The 20,791-nt window shown below is 44.4% G+C and overlaps 10 protein-coding genes across 10 annotated transcripts; 2 read left to right on the top strand and 8 right to left on the bottom strand.

Annotated features, from left to right (window-relative positions):
- Nucleotides 1-241: 241 nt before the first annotated feature.
- KNAG0C03470 (uncharacterized protein) lies at nucleotides 242-2,299 on the bottom strand (the record flags this gene model as incomplete). Its single annotated transcript, XM_022607066.1, has 1 exon — nucleotides 242-2,299. One exon carries the CDS (start codon nucleotides 2,297-2,299, stop codon nucleotides 242-244), a length of 2,058 nt encoding a protein of 685 aa, XP_022463699.1.
- A 555-nt stretch (nucleotides 2,300-2,854) lies between these two features.
- KAP123 (karyopherin KAP123) lies at nucleotides 2,855-6,202 on the bottom strand (the record flags this gene model as incomplete). Its single annotated transcript, XM_022607065.1, has 1 exon — nucleotides 2,855-6,202. One exon carries the CDS (start codon nucleotides 6,200-6,202, stop codon nucleotides 2,855-2,857), a length of 3,348 nt encoding a protein of 1,115 aa, XP_022463698.1.
- Nucleotides 6,203-7,538: 1,336 nt separating this feature from the next.
- On the top strand, nucleotides 7,539-8,099 carry LSM4 (U6 snRNA complex subunit LSM4; the record flags this gene model as incomplete). The annotated part of the gene is made up of 1 exon (XM_022607064.1): nucleotides 7,539-8,099. One exon carries the CDS (start codon nucleotides 7,539-7,541, stop codon nucleotides 8,097-8,099), a length of 561 nt encoding a protein of 186 aa, XP_022463697.1.
- A 196-nt stretch (nucleotides 8,100-8,295) lies between these two features.
- Nucleotides 8,296-10,338, bottom strand: TMN3 (Tmn3p; the record flags this gene model as incomplete). Its single annotated transcript, XM_022607062.1, has 1 exon — nucleotides 8,296-10,338. One exon carries the CDS (start codon nucleotides 10,336-10,338, stop codon nucleotides 8,296-8,298), a length of 2,043 nt encoding a protein of 680 aa, XP_022463696.1.
- A 413-nt stretch (nucleotides 10,339-10,751) lies between these two features.
- Nucleotides 10,752-13,808, bottom strand: BOI2 (Boi2p; the record flags this gene model as incomplete). Its single annotated transcript, XM_022607061.1, has 1 exon — nucleotides 10,752-13,808. One exon carries the CDS (start codon nucleotides 13,806-13,808, stop codon nucleotides 10,752-10,754), a length of 3,057 nt encoding a protein of 1,018 aa, XP_022463695.1.
- A 602-nt stretch (nucleotides 13,809-14,410) lies between these two features.
- Nucleotides 14,411-15,070, bottom strand: SLX8 (SUMO-targeted ubiquitin ligase complex subunit SLX8; the record flags this gene model as incomplete). Its single annotated transcript, XM_022607060.1, has 1 exon — nucleotides 14,411-15,070. One exon carries the CDS (start codon nucleotides 15,068-15,070, stop codon nucleotides 14,411-14,413), a length of 660 nt encoding a protein of 219 aa, XP_022463694.1.
- A 669-nt stretch (nucleotides 15,071-15,739) lies between these two features.
- On the top strand, nucleotides 15,740-16,547 carry RPL23B (60S ribosomal protein uL14; the record flags this gene model as incomplete). Its single annotated transcript, XM_022607059.1, has 2 exons — nucleotides 15,740-15,781; nucleotides 16,176-16,547. 2 exons carry the CDS (start codon nucleotides 15,740-15,742, stop codon nucleotides 16,545-16,547), a joined length of 414 nt encoding a protein of 137 aa, XP_022463693.1.
- A 118-nt stretch (nucleotides 16,548-16,665) lies between these two features.
- Nucleotides 16,666-17,694, bottom strand: SHO1 (osmosensor SHO1; the record flags this gene model as incomplete). Its single annotated transcript, XM_022607058.1, has 1 exon — nucleotides 16,666-17,694. One exon carries the CDS (start codon nucleotides 17,692-17,694, stop codon nucleotides 16,666-16,668), a length of 1,029 nt encoding a protein of 342 aa, XP_022463692.1.
- Nucleotides 17,695-17,786: 92 nt separating this feature from the next.
- KNAG0C03380 (uncharacterized protein) lies at nucleotides 17,787-19,424 on the bottom strand (the record flags this gene model as incomplete). Its single annotated transcript, XM_022607057.1, has 1 exon — nucleotides 17,787-19,424. One exon carries the CDS (start codon nucleotides 19,422-19,424, stop codon nucleotides 17,787-17,789), a length of 1,638 nt encoding a protein of 545 aa, XP_022463691.1.
- Nucleotides 19,425-20,083: 659 nt separating this feature from the next.
- On the bottom strand, nucleotides 20,084-20,515 carry MRP21 (mitochondrial 37S ribosomal protein bS21m; the record flags this gene model as incomplete). Its single annotated transcript, XM_022607056.1, has 1 exon — nucleotides 20,084-20,515. One exon carries the CDS (start codon nucleotides 20,513-20,515, stop codon nucleotides 20,084-20,086), a length of 432 nt encoding a protein of 143 aa, XP_022463690.1.
- Between the last annotated feature and the right edge of the window lie 276 nt (nucleotides 20,516-20,791).

Here is a 20,791-nt window from a genome sequence, read left to right as displayed (position 1 = left end):
TACTCGCGAGATGGGACGTAGAGATCTGTATCTCTTGTTCTTTGAGCTTCGCTTTCCAAATCCTTCAAAATAAAGGAAAAAACTATATTTTCGTAGGAAGTTATAAATGTTAAAGTAATTTGACCGATACGGCAGGGAAGAGCTGTAATCAATGTTTTTTAGATGCCTGTGTTCTACCCGAGCTGCCAAACAATAAGTATTCAACTAATAAGTATTCAGGTCCACAAACTTAGAGTGTAGATTAAGTCCAATTTATAAAATCGAGGTCTAATTCTGGAGATTCCTCACTCTGCGTCCCAGATCGGAACTCATTACTACTGAGATAGCTGGTAAAAAGTTCCACGGCATTTGTATCTACGGGCACAGTATGCTCCTTATCACTGGTTTTTTCCTTCTTTTCTTGAAACTCAAAAGTACCCTGAACATCATCTAACATCCTCGAGTCGTAATCCCATTTAGAGAAATTTGCCTTGGTTTCAAAAGGACTAGATTTCTTATCAGGCAACATATCTTCATCGTTAGGAATAGTGCTCTGATTATCCATACCTTCTTCAGCGTGCGTTTCTGCAGATGCCTTAGTACCTTTGACAAGGGTTAGTTTCTCAAGTGTAGTTGCCGACTCGATCTTGTCCTCAAAGGGCAGGACTGCGGTTGTTACCGAGTCACAAAGCTCGCTAAATAATGCTTCCTCCATCTTGTTTTTAACATTGGATCCCAACAGTGTTACATCACCACCCGCACTATGTAATGACAAACAATGTTTTGTCGCATCGTTGCTGGCGTCATCTCCACTTTGTTCATCCTTCACGTCAGTTTCTTTGAACTCATTTGGTAACAAGATTGATGCAAAAGGTGGCTTTGGTTCTTCAGTCTCCTCTAATAAGGGCTTATTTGCACCGCCACTGTTTGTCACAGCTGTCTGCTCTATCCCTGAGTTAGATCTTTTATGGATTAATTTCTCTTCCGCAGAGTTCCGTTTGAAAATTGAATCGGTATCGGGAGAAAAAGTTGTAGTATCACTTGTTGCACCTCGACACATAGAATCCTCATTAATGCCATGTTCTACTAGTCCGGCAGCTTCAAGATTTTCTACACTAGTTACGTCACTCGCATCGAAAGGTGTTGGTTGAAGTGCTGACTGGTCAGTGCTCTTTTCCTTTAATGAGTTTATATCATTTGAACCTTTATCCTTCTGGGTCTTTTTCACTTCTTTGTTTTCAGTGACGGTTTTAGTTTTCCTCCTCGAGCTTGAAAGTTGCAGCTTCCCCTTGCAATAGATAGAAACTGGCTTCTTATTTGCTTGGACTTTTCTTTTTGTTTTTGGGGTTTTCTTCTTACTGTTGCAAACAGTTGGAAAATGGGTGGTAGATAAGACTGAGGTGGTATTTGAAAGTTCATTTGGTGTGTACTGATTCATCGTATTGACTGTTGGAATACCATGAGGATTAATTGGTGGGGGTCGAAATACCGGGTGAAGGTTATTGTACAAACGAGTCATATTCTGAAAATTTGCAGCTGCACTATCAACCGGACCTATTTGTGTGCTTGAAAGATTATTAGTTCCTAAAATTTGAGTTTCCGAGGAAAACCTATTCACATAGAGATTCTGCATGCCGCTGTTATAATTATTTTGAAGGGAACCGTTTACATTTGGAATATTATTGTTCGTGTTATGGATATAAGGAGTACTGTTGTTGGTTCCATGCAATGCGTTCATATTTGCGGTCATGATGTTATTATTATTGTTACAGTTGCTGTATAGCACATTTGAGAGTGGCGAATCACACGACGTTAAATTTAATATCGAGGGTGCTGCAGAAAGATCCGGCAGTGGCGTCACAATAAAGTTATTTTCTGGATTTGACATGAGTTGGATCTTAGCAGCTTGAAGTAAATTGCGTTTGTGGGTATCCTCTTCTCGTTGCCAGTATGAAGATATTTGAAAGTATTTCTTTGTGATTTCGGAGCCCCCCTTACGATTAGTGGCATTGAACACATCCCAAAATATCTGCCACCACTCCCCTAAACAGCCATCAGCAGTGTTAAGTGCACACTGTGGGCCGCTATTGGCCAAGTTAGCCTCCCTAAAAAATGTTTCTGAGGATTTATGGAATGAAGACTTCTTTAAGAACTGGTAGATGTGGTTATTCAAACTTTCTTTAGGAAAAGACAAAATACCCGGAGGCACGGCTCGTGTTTCGTCCGGCGGCACTATATGTTCTTGTGGCATATATCTACTTTGCTCTTGACCTACTCTTTGATCGACAGGCTGCACTGGAAGTTGTAAGTGCCTCCTCATCGTTTTAGGCCGTGTATTGAAAGCCGAAAACTAACAGGCTACCTTCTTCGAAATGCGACAGTTATAATCCCTTTCCTCGTATCTTTCATTAGCAGTCCCCCCTCCTTTGCAAAAATCGGTATTCCGGCACCAACTAGATCGAGGGATAAAGTACACTGTTCTCCAAGAAGTGCCCCGGCTAGCTGCAGTAAGGATAAATATACGAGATCCCGCACTTTCCCGATTATGGTTTCCAATTTTGAAAGATAAAAATGAAAATCCTCTTTTTCGGAGAATTCGGGAAATATTTCTTGTTTGGTGACGCTGCGCAGGAGATTGACGTCCTGTTTGAGACACCCTCAAATGCTTCCACTTGGGGAGCAGGTGTCGGTATTAGCTTATTCTCGCTTGTTACATCCGTAAAGTAGAAAAAAAGCTATACATATAGGTATAATAATAGTAGTTATGGTTGGGTCAGTATACAGAGGATCGTTTGATCGGAGTAGGGTTAATAGTAGGTGCGACCAAGGCACATTAATCGGCTTGCTTGACACTTGAATGATCGATAGGCTTGCTTTATGCAATGACAGGTGCCAAAACTGCGTTTTGAGCAACGATACCGCCGTACGTCGTATCCAAGTACTTCAACAAGGCAATGACTTTTTGTTTCATGTCCTCAGTTTGGAATTGCTTCAATCTTTCCATGTTTTCTTCTCTACCTAGAGTAGATTCTTGTTCCAGTTGAATTCTCTCCTTCTCCTTGGTGAAGACCGCGGCGAAGATTTCAATTATCTTTGGTGTTTCCTTGGTAATTACCTCGTTGCTGTCTTGGTACAACTTCATGATCAACTCGAAGACAGGGGTATATTCTTCAAAGCCAGTTTGGAATGGCATGTGAGATATTAGGGAGGGAACAGTCTGGGCCAACGGGATCAAGTTTTCGTGCTTCAAGGCCATTCTGGCAACACAACCGCACACATTGGAGTAAGCTCTGTCAATGATTTCTCTAGTAGCTTCGTCGTCTTCAGCGGTAAGACCCTTTTGATCAGCGGTGTTCAAAATTTGATACAACGCCTTCAATATTGGGTCGTAGATGGAAGAGACGTCAAATTGGGCATATTCACACAACAAACCAACACCGTATGCCGCATTCCCTCTCACTTCTAGAGACTTGTCAGAAGTCAACGCGATGACTAAAGCTTCCAGCATTTCTTGAACAAATGGATTTTGTTCCTTCATACCTAGTGCAATTTCAGAAATGGCACCGATGGCAGAAGATCTCTTGTTCTTTGATTTAGAGTGGAATAGACTCAAAACAGTTGGCTTCATATTTTCAAAGATTTTGGCGAAGTCTCCGCCTAGAGCATGAGACAAGCTAACCAAAACCTCCAAAGCAACATCTTGCAAAGTTACTTCAGTTTCAGAGGCGTCCATGTCCTCATCCTTTGGAACATCCTCCTCCAAATCAATGGTTTGACAAGAATGTTCACCTTTAAGAACGCTCAAGACCTGAACGCACAACGTTTCTAGCGAAGATGTGTCGCCGTTATCCGTAATAATGATGCTACCAAACTTCTTCATCATGCTGGCAAAATCTTCAAAAATAGTAATAACCATAGTGGTTTCAAATTCGTCGGCCAAACTGCTCATACAAACCTCTCTTGCATTTTTGATAACCAGCAAAACATTTTCATCAACGTAAGATCCCGTTGGAATGCCCTTTGGATAGTTTTCTGGGACAAATTTGGAAGCTAGTAGAACAGCTTTAACAACGTTCCAGATAGTGTTCAACGCAGTTTCCCTTAAACCGTACGATTCTTCAACTTGTTGATTCAATACTTTCAATGATTGTTCAACGTATGGCAAAAAGTATTCCTTGGTCCCAATGGCCAATTCAGATAGGGCAGCTGCAGCAACTTCCTTTTCGTAAGAGATACCGGTGTTCACGGTGAACTTGTTTTGCAACTCTTCGTCAGTGGTACCTTCAGCCAAAGCATTTAGGTCATCAGCATCGCCGTCAAAGTTAAACTGGTACTCGTCCAATTCCAAAGTCTTGAAAATTTCGGGTAGAACAGTTGCCAAGAATGGCCCAAAGTTTTCGCCGTATACCTTTGCCAGGTTGGCAATAAAAGCATACCCGGATTCTCTCAATCTGGCTGAATCAGTTTTGATAGCTTCATACGCAGAGTTAACCAATGGCTCAGCAAACTCGGCAAATGTCTCAGACCGGACAGCTCTTGCCATTGTAGATATATTTTCAAAGGTCATGGCTCTCAATTCAATGTCATCGTCACTCATACCTTCAATTTGAGAACAGTTTTGGATGAATTGTTCCAAGTATTGTACACTTGTCTTAAAGTATGGAATAAAGGCAGCACCGGAAGCAAAAGCTGCAGAGCCAATAGCGGAGACAACAGCACACTTCAATTTGGAGGAGTCGCTCGTATCCAACATATGGAACAACTTGTTCATCAATGGGTCAAGGTACTTTGCGATCGCGTCGTAGGCGATGAATTCCAGCAAACCATCAAGTGCAACAGTGGCGTAGTGGTAAATGACAACAAACTTTGCAGAGTCAATAATATCAATGATTAGTGGTAGGTAGTCAGCATGGAACTTGGCCACCTCATCCTGTAGTTCAACGGTCATTTGGTGAACACATTTCAAAGCAGCTAGTTTTACAATTGGCTCAGAATCCTTTAGACCAGTAATAGTGGCTGGAATAATTTTATCAAATTGAGATAGGATATAGTCTGGGGAACCAGTAACAGTAACAGATATAGCCATAAGTATACCTCTTCTTTCGAAAGAGTTGGAAGATTGTAACATAGCTGGTAGGTGTTCAACAATGATGGCGGCGACATGAGAAGGTGGTAGTTCTGTAGATGCGAACGCCAATAGCCTGATAGCAGTTAGAGATGGGGTATTTTCTTCGTTTTCACCAGTTTCGTCCTCATTGTTCAATTCTTCTTCAACGTCAATTTCTTCAGCTGCAACTTTTAGTGCGGCAACGGTAATTTCTGGACCTAGCTTAGCTTGTAGGATCTTGGATTTCCTATAAGACAAGGCAGATGTGATAAATTGAATACTGAAAACTCTGACATCCTCATCAATAGAGTGGTTTACAGCAATTTGTAGGGCCAATTTAATCAAGTCTGCAATTGTATTACCAGTCAATTGGGAGTCCAATAATAGGAAGTCGTTCAAACAGTTGAAGATCAACTTAGCGTTAACGACATCTTCGGCCTTGATTGCTGCATCCAAAACGGAGACAATAGATGGGATCAAAGCTGTGAATTTAGTTGCATGAACAGGGTTGATGGTTTCTTGCTCCTCAATCAAAGAAGACACGTGATTCAAAGCCTGTGCAGACAACGACCTTATCTCTAGAGATGTAGTGTCATTGATGGTTTGGCTAAACAGGTTCAAAAAGTCATCGATGTACACAGTTAGAGCTGTGTTGTAATCCTCAAGCTGAGATAGCAAGATGAAAATGGCTGTCTGCCTGGCCTGAGCATCACCACTGGCAGCAGCTTGCATCAAACTTGGAATCAAATCCGGCCATTCGTTGGACTCCAATTCCTCGGCAGCAATAGCAGCAATCACACGAGCGTTGGCATGACGAATAATCTCCTTTGATTCTGTGAAGGCAGTCTGGAGTAGGGATGTCTTTATGGATGCCTTCGTTTGGACATCAAGCGCTTTCCAACATTTTGGAATAAGTTTCCTCGCCTCAACACCTGCCAATTGCTTCAACGCATCGTCAGAGCTGTTCTGCAAAATGTGGATCAAGGCAGAAACAGTCTGGGGCTCTTTGTAAAAATGATTTTGTAAAGTCTTGGTAGCATCTTTAAGACCGGCAGAGTTTGGTTGCACAATGGCACTCAAAGTCTGCTCAAGTTGGGCCAAAAACTGTTGATCCATGGTAAAATATTGGTATAGTGTAATGGGTCAACAATCCTAATGTGCTGCTCTCCTTTCAACAAAGAGAAAGAGATAACTGTTGTACCGACACGAATCTCTCAATTTGTAGACAGAAAATGAAGAAAATTTTTTTTCTTTTGAAACTCATCTCATCGCAAAAAAAAAGTTTTACAGCGAAAGTCCAAACAAAAAAGAAAATATCAATTGCATTCTGAGCTTATCTCGAACACCCATGAAGAGTTTTTGTATAGATGGCCAGGGAAACTACTTTCCTTGGTAACATGAATCCCAATCGATTAGGATTTTCTACGTTGGGCTGTAATATGAGGCTATGTTGTTTGAAGTAAGTGCAAAGTTTTTGATCTATATGTTGTTCAGATCAAAAGAACAGGTAACTACGGTACTGATTAAAAAATAGAGATTCTTCCTTTTTTATTTCTGCCTCAAATATCAAGGTGACATGTAAAATTAAACTTGATGTCAACTCACTAATCGTGCTAGTTATACAATATTTTGAAATGATTTCCTTGACAAAATCAAATGTAGTCCATGTGTTTCGACCTCTTCCATACCTACCTTTAGCAGCACCTGTCCATACTTATGTCTACTGAAACATGTTGCTATAATTATAATAAACTTGATCGATGTCTACTGAATCTCACCTATTATCTCCATCGTAACCCTCATCTTAACCACTTACCAGTATGTAGCCTCTCTTTGTCGTTTCCTTACATTTTTGAACTTAGGTTTGTATCCTGTATATTCGAACTATGCACTTACCAGTGTCTATAAAGGAATTAGATACTCTGAGTCTAAACCATGTGGCGTTGGGGCGCATAATGAACGGGAAATATAAAAATTTAAAAGATAATTCCTGGTAAATGAAACAGTCTTCAGACCTACAAGGAAAAAGGATAAAAGTCCACTCAATAGCTAGTACATAGATGGCAGACTTCTCAAGAGACTCCGCTTCCATCTGAACCGAGACACATTTTTTTAATAGCGGGCGCCAACCGTCCAAAAACCAGAAAGGCAGAAAATGAAACTGGGAAACCCTAAAAAACATATCAGGGCTACACCCAAGCCCTAATTTTGGTAAACTTACCTTAAACCCTAAAATATAAGCAATTTCCGGGTAAATTTTTAATTTTTCATGGCAACTGGAAACCACTTATCACCTGATACGGTTTTGAAGGATTTCGCCAAATTTTCAGTATTGAACAAACGTCCGTACGTTCTAACGGGCTGCCTCACGTACTAGTATTTTGTGTTGTGACACCCTACCCCTTCATACAATCGGGTGTAACATTAGAAGAGTTAGTATTAACGTGAATCCATGCTACCGTTATACCTGCTTACCAATGCTAAGGGACAGCGCATGTCCATTGAACTGAAAAATGGGGAGATTATTGAAGGTGAACTTAACAACGTTGATAATTGGATGAACTTGACCCTGATTAATGTCACTGAACACAAAACGAGAGATTTCGGGGAAATTTCTGCAGGGAAACAAGTTGAAATGATCAAATTGCAGGAAATTTACTTGAAAGGGATTTATATCAAATACATCAGACTACAAGATGATATCATTGACAACCTGAGACAAAAGATCAATAGTGGTAACAGGGATGGTAACAACAAGAGTTTCAGAAACAACAAGTACAACAACAACAACAACGGCAGCGGCAACAGAGGCTACGGTGGGAATAGAAGGAACTACAACAACAGTAACAGCGGTAATAATGTGAAAAACTCCGGCAACAGAAGAAATTATAACAACCGCCGTCCCTACCAGGGCAAACCAAACAGCAACAACCAACAGCATGGGCCTCCAAGCTCCAACGGAATGGGCGGATATGTTCATTATGAAAATGACGCTGCTCCTGTAGAATTTTAATCAGAATACCGGCTAGGAAAAAAAATAAAAAGAAGGGATTGCATTACACCTTATATAACGAGTTCATCACTTAATCCTGTTTACAATAGTTATACAAATGATGCGACGTTCCCTACTGGGAATGCCTCATGTTTAATCTTTTTTTTTTTCAAGTTAATCTTACATCATGACGAGATTAATAACGGCTGAAAGCTATTTACTTTTGGAAGTGAGACCTATATACTCTTTTGACAAACCAAAGAGATGCCAAATAGCCAATAGATCCCATAGCAAGTCCGCATAATGCATTAAACAGTAGACTGTAGCATACTGAAATGAGTATTGATGAGAAGTCGCGCATATTCAAAACTTTGAAAACGTAATATATGGAATAGGCCTCCATGTACCAAGCACAACTGCTGGACAGTTGGAAAGTCTTCCACTTCCATGAATCTGAATTATCCTTACTCGATACAGTCATCATCAAATAGGAACAAATGATTGCTATGTCGCAAATGACAAGGCATAATAGTATAATGTTGGCAAGTAGAAACCCATAATAGTAATAAAACGTGGTCTTTTCGTACCAGACAGATTTGTAGACAAATTGGAGTTCAACATAAATCATAATGAAAGGGAAAATACCACTTGCTAACAAGCTTACCACAGTCACGGTGTCCAGCATCATTTTTTTAAGTTGCCATCTTACTTTATATTTCAACTTTCTTGTGGTTCTTACATCTGTCCCTTGGTCTTCATCCATGATCTTGTTTGCGCGTGTCCTAGATATCCTTTTTATAGAGTCACTTCTCAAACGAGAATACTCTTCAGAGTCCTTATTGGCTGCAATTGATCCACCCAAAACACTTAGTGGAATGCAAACAATGAAATAAATAAAAAGCAGCTTCATTATGGTAGCAAAGGGGAGCACATTAGTGGAGGTATGAAGCCAAATAATACAATTCAAAATGATAGCCGTGAGAATCACCATACCTGGAAGTAACGAGCCACAGACGACAGAAAATAATAATATGTTTGAAAAGACATTTTTCAAAGAACCCCTTCTCATTATCAGCTTATTATTTTCTATTAACAGAGTACCACCAACAAAGGAAGCCATAAATGCACCGAGAACGAAAAATAATAGAGCCATCGTAAGTACCGAATTTCTTATCGTGTGCAAACTGTTTAACGAACAAGATATTGTTAAAGATCCAATAACGGTGAAAAGGAAGTGGACACCCATAGAAACTATGCAAATAAACAGATGGGGCATTACTGGTCTGTCGTCGTAAAACCAGTTCCTTGCGATGACGAAAATTGAAGCTTTGGGGGATTCTTTTTTCGTCTCAAGGCGATTTGGAATGCCAGTAATCTTGATAAAAATGAGGGAAACAATGAAAGTCATTAAAAATGCAATACTGGCGGAGTTGGCCAAACTTATCCAGTGAAATTTCCTGGAGACGGACCCTGATAACTCTCCCGAATCGAAAAACAGATTGTAACGATCCTTCCACTCTACGTCAAACTCCTCCCTCCAATAAACAGAGTAAGTGAAGGGAATGAAGGTATCTTCATTTGCAATTTCAGGAACCACCACCTCATATTGATCGTAGTCCTTGGAGGCACCCGGACAATGGTAGTCCGAAACAGATTTCGGGTATATTTCAAATCCTACTATCGTGAAATTGTAATCATCAATCGCATGGTATCTTATAACCATCATTACGTGGTTGTTAACGTAAACCTTACCAGTTTCTTCATCCACAAACCCTAATGGAAATCCGGAACCATAATACTTTTTCTGATCAACTGTGGAGATGAAGGTAGTCGCTGCTGGTAGCTCCTTATCAATAAACCATTGAACAACATACTCTTGTTTGATAAATTTATCTAGGCTCCTCATACCATCTGGATTCGTCTTTCTTGCACACAATACAGTACATTCGGTATCTTTCCCAAATTCTAATTCGTAATTACTCTGCCACTTCCTATCACCTCTAATAACTTCGTTCAATGAAAGATGCAAAGGCTTCTTGTCAACTGTAGGGGGGCACGTAAAGGGTAGGTCATAGTACCCGTAGGGCAGCTGAGTTGCATCTGACTCAATCTTGTTCACAATTATCTCGACAGGGTCGCCATGCCTGTATATTGTCGGTGTCAGCCACCCCTCATTCGTCGTGTTTACAAATGAGAAGAGACCTCGGAGAAAGAGCAGGACACTTGCAATTACCAATAGAATCTTGTAACGATCTCTCATTTGCTGTCTCTCGTCCCAACCTTGTTGTCACTGAAAAATTGCTCAAACCGCTAATAAGGTGGTATCTCCGTTTCACTATTGGGTGCCGTTAATCACGTACTCGTGGGCAAAAAAAGCAATTGTATCTCGAAGAAACTTGAGAAGCGCAGACACTTAGTAAACCACGAAGTAATAGGTGAGATATTTCATTTCCTGTGACAGCCAACCTTTCAGTATTTTCGTTGAGGGGAAAATGAAATCACGAAATCGATAGTGAAAAAAAATTCTTAGTGAGGTTTCAGCCGCAAAAATAGATCTTCTCCATGTTACTGTAGATTAAGAACCTGTGGGTATGTATATAGCCGTATAAGTAGCAGACCAAATCAATTATAGAAGGGTATAGAATAAAGTTACAAGCGAGTGGGTGTGATAGATCAATTTTGTTCATCTGCAAGACTGGAGCCAAAGTAATCGCCTTCCAATTTCTTATCTTTTGTATGGGGAGTTCGGCTTCCAGGGACGCGGCTGATATCTGGCGACATTCCTGACGCCAACAGATATGGACTTGCAAAGCCGTTTGAACCGGCACTTGTATTGGTTACAGTGTTAGTAACAGTTTCTGTAGAACTGTTAGGAGTACTTCCTTTAGCAAACTTTTCTTGTTTTCGCTGTTGGGACCGTAGCTTTGAATTTTGATGTTGTTGATCCCATAATTTTTTTCCTTCGTCTTCTTCGTCGTCATTTATCAACCTTTCCTTTTCTCTCAGCTTAGTTTCGGCGCGGGCTTCTGCTAGCATTTCTTTAGCTTTGGACAGAGATACGGTTGGCGTGCTATACGAACTGATAACGGGAACCGAGGTATCTATATCAATGGTGGTTTTGATTAAATGCGCCATCCATCCTCTCATTTCCTCTTTCGTGTCGACAGCAAAATAATGTACCCTGGGTTGAGTGAAAGTTAGTCCCTTTTTGGAGCCCGGCTGGGGCGGCAATAATTTGAAACAATAACGCCCTTTACCTGTAGATGCGGCGTAGAGAGAAACAAATTTATCGTCCTCTTTTGCCGGCACTACACGATACCCAGTCACATCAATAAGACCACGCTCTCTGGTGTCCGTAGTACTGGCAAAATAGGATAGTCTGGTACCTTCCAATGTGAAGAATCTTGTTTTCCACGTGCTCATCGTGCCACTCCCCTTTTTGCTCATCCAGCCAGAGAATCCAGCTGTCTTCATCGCATCCTTGACTGAAATGGTTCTCAATCCCTCGGTGAACGCAGTTGTTTGCAGTTTCTTTGGAGGAGCTCTTGTGGCCATAGTGCGGAGAGATTTGTTTTTCATTGCCTCGCTCACCGATCTCTTCGATTTGTCGCCTTCCAGAATCTTTCTCGCAGCATCGACAGGTTGGTTTGCCGGTGACTCCTTGGCACTGACAGATCTGAATTTATTTTTCTTAGGTGGCGACCTTGGATCTTCTTTTGTCTTCGAAATGTTTCTATCCTCTGCAGCGTTCCTGTTTGCACTATCGGTGAATTGTTGCTTGAATGGACTTGTTAGCAGACCATTTTTCTTCTTGAGAGTGAATGAACTGCTTCTCTTCAAAGACCCAGAAGTACTACTAGCTCTCTTATCTTGATTCTTCGAAAAGTATGAACGCATAGAGGAATTCCTCTTAACTTTTCTCGGATCTTCATCATCATCTGGCGTTGCGTCCTGCAACTTCATCTCTTCCAAAGCTTCTTCAACGGACGCATTATCGTAAACACTCGAGCTGGGTCTGCCATTAGTACTAGCATCGTCATTCTGAGTATGGAGTCCAGCAGGATCACTTTCGGGTATTCGCAAACTCTGTTTTACTGAAGGTGTCCTAATTGTTAATGCTTCTGGCCCAACACTTTCCTTATCATTGTTTGGTGGACCGCTTTTGTTCGCTGATGATTGGTACAGGGAAGGTGGCGAATAAGACTTATTAGAATTCAGTAGAGGCGTCGAGTTCGACTTATTAGAGCCTGCTGATTTGATCATTGGAGATTTTGGAGGTTGAACTGGACTTGGATAAGATGGCGGTTTTGGTGCTCTCCTTGGAGAGACGAACATGCTAGGATCAGCTATTTCGTCAACAATGTCTAAAGGCATGGTACTGGACGAGACATTTCTTGGCGTTTGATTGTTCAAAACTAAGGAAGTCGGGCGCGATTTCTCTTTTTTTGACGATTTCGTTACTGATATGGTTGGAGTCGACGCATTGGAAGACGGTATAGTATCCGAACTTTGGGCTCGGTAATCGACAAAAGCTGGTGGCATTAATTCTCTCGACATTGGATTTCCAGAGTCCACACCAAAACTAGGGGTTTTAGCAACGCCGAAATCTTGATTCACATTCTCCTGTAGAGCCTTTACCTGCTGCTTCAAAGACTCAATTTCTTTGAACATTTCAAATCTCGTCCCAAAAGAGTTGACGTCTAGTTCCTTCAGATGCACCAATTCCAATTCAAGTAAAATCTTACCCGAAATTTTGTGTTGTTTGAACATCGAAGATGATTGTTGATCAAAGCCACATTGCATAAAGTATTGAGAGACTTCTTCTGGAGTCCAGTCAGCGGCATTTGCAACAGATATCCTGTCATGATTAGCATTTGTGTTTTTGGACTGCTCTCCGATGGGGGGCGTCGCAGAAGTAGGCGGTCTGTTAGCCAGATTCAAATCAGCCGTGCTTGAAAATAGGGTACTGTTTACAAAACTGGATGAAACGGAATCATCATTCAGATTGACCAGTGAAGTAGGGTTGCTTGGGCCGTTCGTCGATTCTCCTGCTGGTTCAAATTGGAAATCGTCAATGGCTTTGTCAATATCACTCATTGTGCTCTTCACCGACACTTTCCTGTCCAGCTTATCATTTTGCGGGTCATTCTTGAATATTTCGTCACGGATGGTGCCTGTTTTCTTTGTTGGGGAAGAGTCTGCCATTCTCAATGATTTCGGCGTAGAGAACTCCCCACTCGTAGTCATCCTTGACACTAGGGATGTTAAACCGTCCTCACCGTTGTTATGACTGGACGTACTGATATTAGTGCTGTGGTTATTGAGCGACCCGTTGAAGCTTGCCGATATGTCACTGCCCTCATTCGGCGTCGAAGGACTGTTCATTCTTTTCAAAGATTTGGCTCTCATCAAAGTCGGTTTCCTCTCTGTGCTTATAACCTGGGTAAACACCACCGGGTATAACCCTTCCTCCTTTGTCCTCAAGTTTTTCCCAAAGTACCAACCATCGTTGTATTCCTCATCGTCCGTGATAACTTGAATCTTATCACCTGGTTTCATATTCAGCTCATCCTCCATTCTTTTCAAATATTCATTGATGCATATATATATGGGGAATATCCTTGGAGTACTTTGACCTGTTATATTCCCGTCATTGAGTGAGTCCCTTGAAAAATTCCCGGATACGCTCGTATCAATCTCTGATAGCATGTTGGATAATTTTGCACTCATTTTTGCCCTCGATTTCTCACGAGAGTAGGACACAGCAAAACTTGGTTCCTTATCCAGAGAACCGAGTAACCGCAAAAAGGAAGAAAAAACTTATGTCCCTGAATGATGAGGGATGAACCTAGAGTTTTTGGCACGTTTTTGAGGGGAAGAAAGAAAAAAACAGTGCACGCGCGTACTTTTCTAATCTAAATGGAGCTACTGTTAAAAACACCCAAGTGTACTGGACCGTCCTGCCCTTCGTTCTACTACCAAACCAGTTTTTGAACTACACATTACAACATTTCTCAAATATGAGAACATGTTTCCCGATGTTTAAATTTTTCAGGCAAAAAAGAAGAAAAAAAATAAAGACACCACTAACGCGAAATCACGTGCCCGTGCCATCTCGTTGTATAAGGCTCACACCAACGGCACGACCCAGTAAACGCTGCTGCGTTAGAGGGGTCGAACCTAGTCTTTACTAATGAATGTTAGTTTGATGGAAGTGAATATATTATATATACTTGAATGTCCCGGGAGTCATGTAGAGTGGCTCAGACGGAGAGATACGATGAGGGGATGACTTAAAAGTGCGAAATTGGACAAAGTTCACCTGTCCACTACTAAACCGGCTTGCTCACTTTATTCTTCCTTACAATTATCATTTTACATCGTTTGAAGTCCACTTTGGATCTGCAGAGAGCGCATAAACCAAAATTACCTCTATTTCTGGAGTTGTTCACCATGTTGAACAGACACTCGCAGCAGAATACATGGCCACACGGAGCTGCCATTGCCACATCTGGTGGATCAAAACATATTGGACACTTGTATTCTCTCAGTGGTTTGTACGATTGAGGTGGCTTTTGGTTCTGCTGCGTCTCTCGTAACTCCCTAGTCACATCGTCGTTTCCTACATCCCCATCCTTGTTCCGCGCATCCTCATCCTCATCAGGTATCTCTACCACTTGCTGTTGTGCCTCTGCGTCCAAATCGATCATGGGTGGTTCCTGCACCGCATTAGGCGAATCCGCAGAGCCGTTCCCGTTCCCGTTTGTCGTTTTGAAGGCTTCATCCAAATTAAAGTTTTCAACATCTACATCCCTCTCTTCTAAAACTTCAACAGACTCCGAATCGGAACCGGATTCCTGATATATAGGGACGTCATCGTTTGTACCCAAATCGGTGGATGACTCAGATGCTTCAGAATCGTCGTTCAAAGCTCCTTCCCGCACTAGCCTTGCCCTCTTGCGCGGTATGAAGTCTTCATCTGAGCTATCCATACCTTTCTGGATCCCTCCACATCACCGTTTCGCCAACAAGGAACCTATGATGGCAAACGAGTGTCCCTAACTTAACGTAACCAGTACTTTCTTCAAATTCAACTTCGTGAGCCGTTTTCGTGGGACATCCCATCGCGTAACAGACTCTACGTGACTGGTTGGTACATCAGTACATTTCTTCAGAATGCAAATTTTGGACCCAAAATTTACAACATTTTTTCTCTTCAATTCTTCAATATTCGGTCACATGTACTTTCTGTTGTCCCGTTTCGGCAAAAAAGAGGTTCAGGTTATTTGTCGGTTGTTTCAGGCTCGGATTCCAGTGGGAGATAGAGGGAGCGTTTTCCGTCTAGGCAGAAGCGCTCCAAGATTATTCCAGTGAGAAGAAGTGCTCCCCCAGAGGGTTTCTCCCTCCGGTCTCGGGGTCCCGGGGGGAGGGACGCCGCTCTCCCGCCCGGGCCCACGAACAATCTCGCAGAGCTCACGATTCTGTCCTTCCCCCAATGGGACCCGCTGGAGCATCTCCTGGTAGGTTTCTGCAGATTCCTTCCCGTAACGCACAATACGGAACTGTTTGAAGGCTTAACTTGTAAGTCTGTTTTGAAGGTACGTTTGGCCATTCTATCATTAATTAGTGGACCAGATACCTCAAATATCCAAAGATAAATAATGTCTGGTAACGGTGCTCAAGGTACAAAATTCAGAATTTCAGTATGTTATAATATGAGCTAAACAAGTTAAGTGATTGCAACTGTGGGAATAAAATGGCCACGGAGAGGACAGTTCTTTGTTGTTGGAAGAACGTTGAAATACTCTAGGATTAAAATGGACCTAACATCATAAGGGAAACGACGCATGGTGCAATTAAAACACAATCTCTCGATAATATATGAGATAACTGCCCCAGTTCGGTCTCACCCTCCCGCATGTTCCCCTTTGCAGCTACAAGCTAAGGCACATTTTTACTAACAGAATTCTTACTCTCGAATTAATACCACTCTGCATGTTGATTACCTTGTTGTTCATTCTGGCATAAGGATGAAAATCAACTAGGAAATACAATGGTGTGTTTGATGTTCGACTCCACCCACTCTTTTTAAAATAGTTAGGTCTACCAACTGGTGCCATCATGAACTGTGCTGACAACACAGGTGCCAGAAACTTGTACATCATTGCTGTCAAGGGTTCTGGTTCCAGATTGAACAGACTACCAGCCGCCTCTCTAGGTGACATGGTTATGGCCACTGTCAAGAAGGGTAAGCCTGAATTGAGAAAGAAGGTCATGCCAGCTATTGTGGTCAGACAAGCCAAGTCCTGGAGAAGAAAGGACGGTGTCTTCCTATACTTCGAAGACAACGCCGGTGTCATCGCTAATCCAAAGGGTGAAATGAAGGGTTCTGCCATCACTGGCCCAGTCGGTAAGGAATGTGCTGACTTGTGGCCAAGAGTTGCCTCCAACTCTGGTGTCGTTGTGTAAGTCTTTACTCTACAATAGTAATATATAGTAAATTTATCATAAATTTCTCAAAGCTGTGAGAGTGTCAGCGAAACCTACTCTCTAATATTGAAAAACCTAGCAGACAAACTCTGCATACTTATGACTCGATCAACTCTACGTAATTACTTGGAATTATACCTGTCTCACCATTGGCTCTCCTAGCCTTCCACCACCTGCCCTCAATGTCGCTGACTTTCAGGATCTCCCCCTGTTCAAACGATACCTCGTACTGGTCGTTACTGTCCGCATCGTAGGAGTACAGTGCCTTTGCCGTGTACATGAAGTTCTCCTCATCCCCGAGCTCGCTGTACAGCCCAAGGGTCCCACTCATAGTGGTATCTGTGTTCTCATTCGTGAGATACGTGCCCCTTGCGCGTGCCCCAGTGGCTTCGTCGACTTGCGGCATGTGGTGCGTGTTTATTGTGTCGTACTGAGTACCTGGATTGAACTGCGGTTCTGTGTTCTCAAACCCACTCAGCGCGGTGGAGGACATGTAATTGTTCCCCTGGTAGGACCCGTCGTGGAACGGTTGCTGATCTTGGTTTGTTTCCGTGGTGTACCTGGTCACCGGTCTTGGCGTACTAGCGAGCGGTTTACTCGACCTCCTACGGGCTCTCAGAGTCGAATGCTCGTAAGGTGATGGCCGTATACCGTGCAGGGAGAACGAATCGATCCACCTGTTGAAGGGGGACGCATTATCGCCGCCAAAATAGAACAGCCAGATGAAGTTCACAATGGACAGTAGGACTACCCCAGCGGACGCAGCGGCCTTTCTTGAACCGTCACTATACACCAGGTTAGTAGCACTGTTTGTGGTGTAGACGAACGCGACGGAGAGTGACCCGCACAGGAAGATCCTGTAGTAATCGACTACATTGTAGCAGTAGAACACAGAAATCAAACATATCAGGAAGAACTCAAACCCTATCCCCCACCATGTGAACCTGGGGAACGGTTCGTTATCGGAAGCGACCGCGATGGACCCACCAATCGTGATGATCCAAGAGATCAAAGCAATGGACGTCGTCGAGATCGCAAAGGGATCACCCAGTAGATTCTTCACCTCAAAACGATGCCGTTGCGTAAACGTCCTCCTCTGTTTCTGCAGCGGTCTTGTGAAATCCATCGGTGATGATGAGCCTGTTAATTGATGAATATGTACTAGCAAAAATGTGCCCTCTAAACTTGGGGACCCTTTCTGTCTTCACAAAAATGAGATTAAACTACGTACAAACACAACCGTGTGTCCCACCACCAGTACAGACAGCTGCCCACCTGCAAAGGAAACACTCTTCGAGCGTCAGATGCATCGAGATCAAAAATTAAACTACGCGTTAATCGCAGGCAAATTCCGGAAAGGACAATAGAAATTCGCGTCTTGAGGTCCTTTGATAGAAACGGCTGTATATGAACTGTATATGTGGGGCGTATGTGCCCTGGGTTCAACGGGTTGTCGCGACTACGTAGACGGCAGCGGCGGCTAATCCTCCGCTTGCCCATCGCGAGCGTAGAGCGCCCGTCAGCGTACTTGATCAGGCGGGTGCTGCCGCGCCGGCTTTCCCAGTGTGTCGCTGCGAGATCTATCCCGATGAGGTTCCAGCCGAGAATGCCCGGGAGTACGTACCCGACGGTCACCGAGGCTGTGATACCGACGAGCCCCAGGACTGCCCCCAGCGTGGCACTGTCTATAAAGACGCTGAGGCATGTCGGTACCGCCACGAGGAGTATTGTGATTGCGATAAAGCTTGCCGTTGTCCCACCTGTACACGCGCTGTCCGTGGAACATGGGTTGTTCCGCAGGGGCAGCGACTTAGTGTACCCCTCCTCGACCATCTCGTCGACGGAGACCCTGCGGCCCTCGATCGAGATCAGCGGGGTCCACTCCGTCTCGTCCACAGTGGCGTCCGTCTTGTACCGCGGTTGGCTTGCCTGGCTGTCCTGGCCGCGTCCCCAGTGTGCCCAAATGTGGTTCAATGCGGCCCTTGTCGGATGGCACAGGAGCGGGAAACTCAATGTGACACTCAGCAATGTAGTGACACGGCAGAGTGTTCCGAGGATGCTTCCCTGTGGGTACAGCAACAGAACGTTGCTCGGGATCGTTCGTGTACTTTTGTGGAAGGTCAGGTACCCCGTGATACCGCAAATGAGACATACCGCTGCGTACGCGGCCAAGTACGTGAGTGGGACCCTCAGTGTGTGCTTGAGGCCCCTCTCCCTTGCGCAGTTCAGTGTCGGAAATATGTTTTGGTGACAGGTGAACATGAACATGAGCAGGGGCAAGCCTAGCAGCCTCGGGGCACCGTTGCTAGTCGCTCTGGTTACGGTGCCCGCGTCAAAGGGTGATACTCCACCAAAGAGGTAAAACAGCGGCATGCACACTGCGAGGACAGCGGTGAGCGTCGATGACAGAATGGGAGAGTATCCCAAGACGCTAAGCCCGTGTATGCAACTCAGCGGCAAAGCGAGGCAGGCCGCGACAAGTAGAATGCACAGCCACCTTGCGGGGATACATTGTGCTGGGAACAACTGCGGGAGCAAGTCCCCCACGATGACCAGATACGCTGTCGAGACACCGAGCCCCCTGACAACCATTGCGATGTCGAATAGCACGGGCAGGCGGTCGTCGACCATCTCGGCGAGTATGAAGAACGACACACACCCATTGGGGACGTATTCGGCCACTTGCGCCTGCAGCACAATGGCCAGCGCCGAAGTGCAGACGCACGCCACGCAGAGCAGTGCTCCGTAGAGCAACCCAACTGCCTGGAATATCGATGGCAGTGCCAGAATGCCCACGACGGAACCCGTCTTGAGCAGCGCCAACTCCGCCGAACCAACTGGCCAGCGAAACACCATTGTTAAGCAATGTAGAAGAACCGGAACTTCTAATCCAACCTCCAAAACACTAGGCTCTTGCACAACTCCGAGGGCATCGCACCGTAGTCAGCTTATATACACATGTCATCGCCGGTACCTGTTACGCTAAGAGGGGTTATAGGGAGGAGGCACGCCACCCTGCAATCCACCTGACAATAGGCAACAGCATCCATAGAACATGTAGCTATGCGCATGCGTGTCTACAGATTGTATCTCGATCCGAGGCAAGGGGAGCCCGCAAGAAGCCCCTCCCCTTTACTGTCCCCTCCACGATCGCAACCGATGCCCTGCAACAGATTGCGCCGATCACCTCCCGTACTGCGCTGTTTCCAGGTGCGTTTAAGACGTGGAGAGAAGACGCATGGCGCAGTCCGCCTCCCCTTGAGGATGGGCATCCCCAAAACACGTTTCTCGTTTAACAAGCGTAATTTTGGGCATCTCTCTGCTTATCGCGATATGTTAACGTTCCCCGGGATCCCCTGTGCGGGATATAAAACCCGTCTGATGCTGCTCTAAAAGAGGGGCAGGGGAGGTATTGGAGCTGGTGAGGCAGTGCCCTTCCGTTACTAGCACTAGCTTTACTATTTACAGTCCGAATATGTATTATTATTAGAATCAGAGAGAGCTTGTACACCGGTTCAGTAACCCTTGCGCTTTGCGTCCTGGACTATGTCCATCAGATGCTTGAACCCCTTCATGAAGGTCTTTCTGTGGCGGAGCGCTGTCTTCTGCTCGGCCCTCTTGCCCGGCTTCATGTAGAACCTCTGCGCTCTGCGGTCTTGGGCGATGCTGTTGGCGTAGAGCGTGCTGTCCAGGCTGCGACACGCCGAGGTTGTATCGTTGTTGTGTACAGACACCGTCCGGCCCGCACGCGGACCGTATCGGCTTGCCATCGCCAGTTCTTTGATCTCGGTGTTCTCCAGTAGCGCGGCCCTGTTCGCACTCGCTTTGCTCGCAGCATCCCGCGTGGAGCTGCCCGCAGGTGGGGGACAGCCCGAGGTCCAGCGTCGAGTCCAGCATCCCGCTGACGTTATACGATCGAAGAGTCGGCATCCCCTCCGTGAACTCATCCAGCAGCGAGGACGAGGACGACGGAGCAGGGGATCCAGGAGAACCACCCCGTTGTTGTTGCTGCCATGAAGCTAACGAAGTGCTGAAAAAGCGACCACCACACCGGGACAAACAGGGGACAGCCCTCAGCATACCTGTACGTGTGTGAGTGTGTCTGTGAGTAATGGACTCTGCACTGCAGTGACCGTCGCAACTGGTCTCTTCCTTTAAATTTTTGAAGTGAAAAATTTCAAGGTGTTTTGCTGCTGCTCTTCACATCGCAAACTACAATTACT

The sequence above is a fragment of the Huiozyma naganishii genome, chromosome 3 (genome assembly GCF_000348985.1).
Source record: "Huiozyma naganishii CBS 8797 chromosome 3, complete genome".
In the NCBI taxonomy this organism is placed as follows: domain Eukaryota; kingdom Fungi; phylum Ascomycota; class Saccharomycetes; order Saccharomycetales; family Saccharomycetaceae; genus Huiozyma; species Huiozyma naganishii.
Note: the sequence above shows the minus strand (reverse complement) of the source record. Positions and strands in the feature narration are given on the sequence as shown.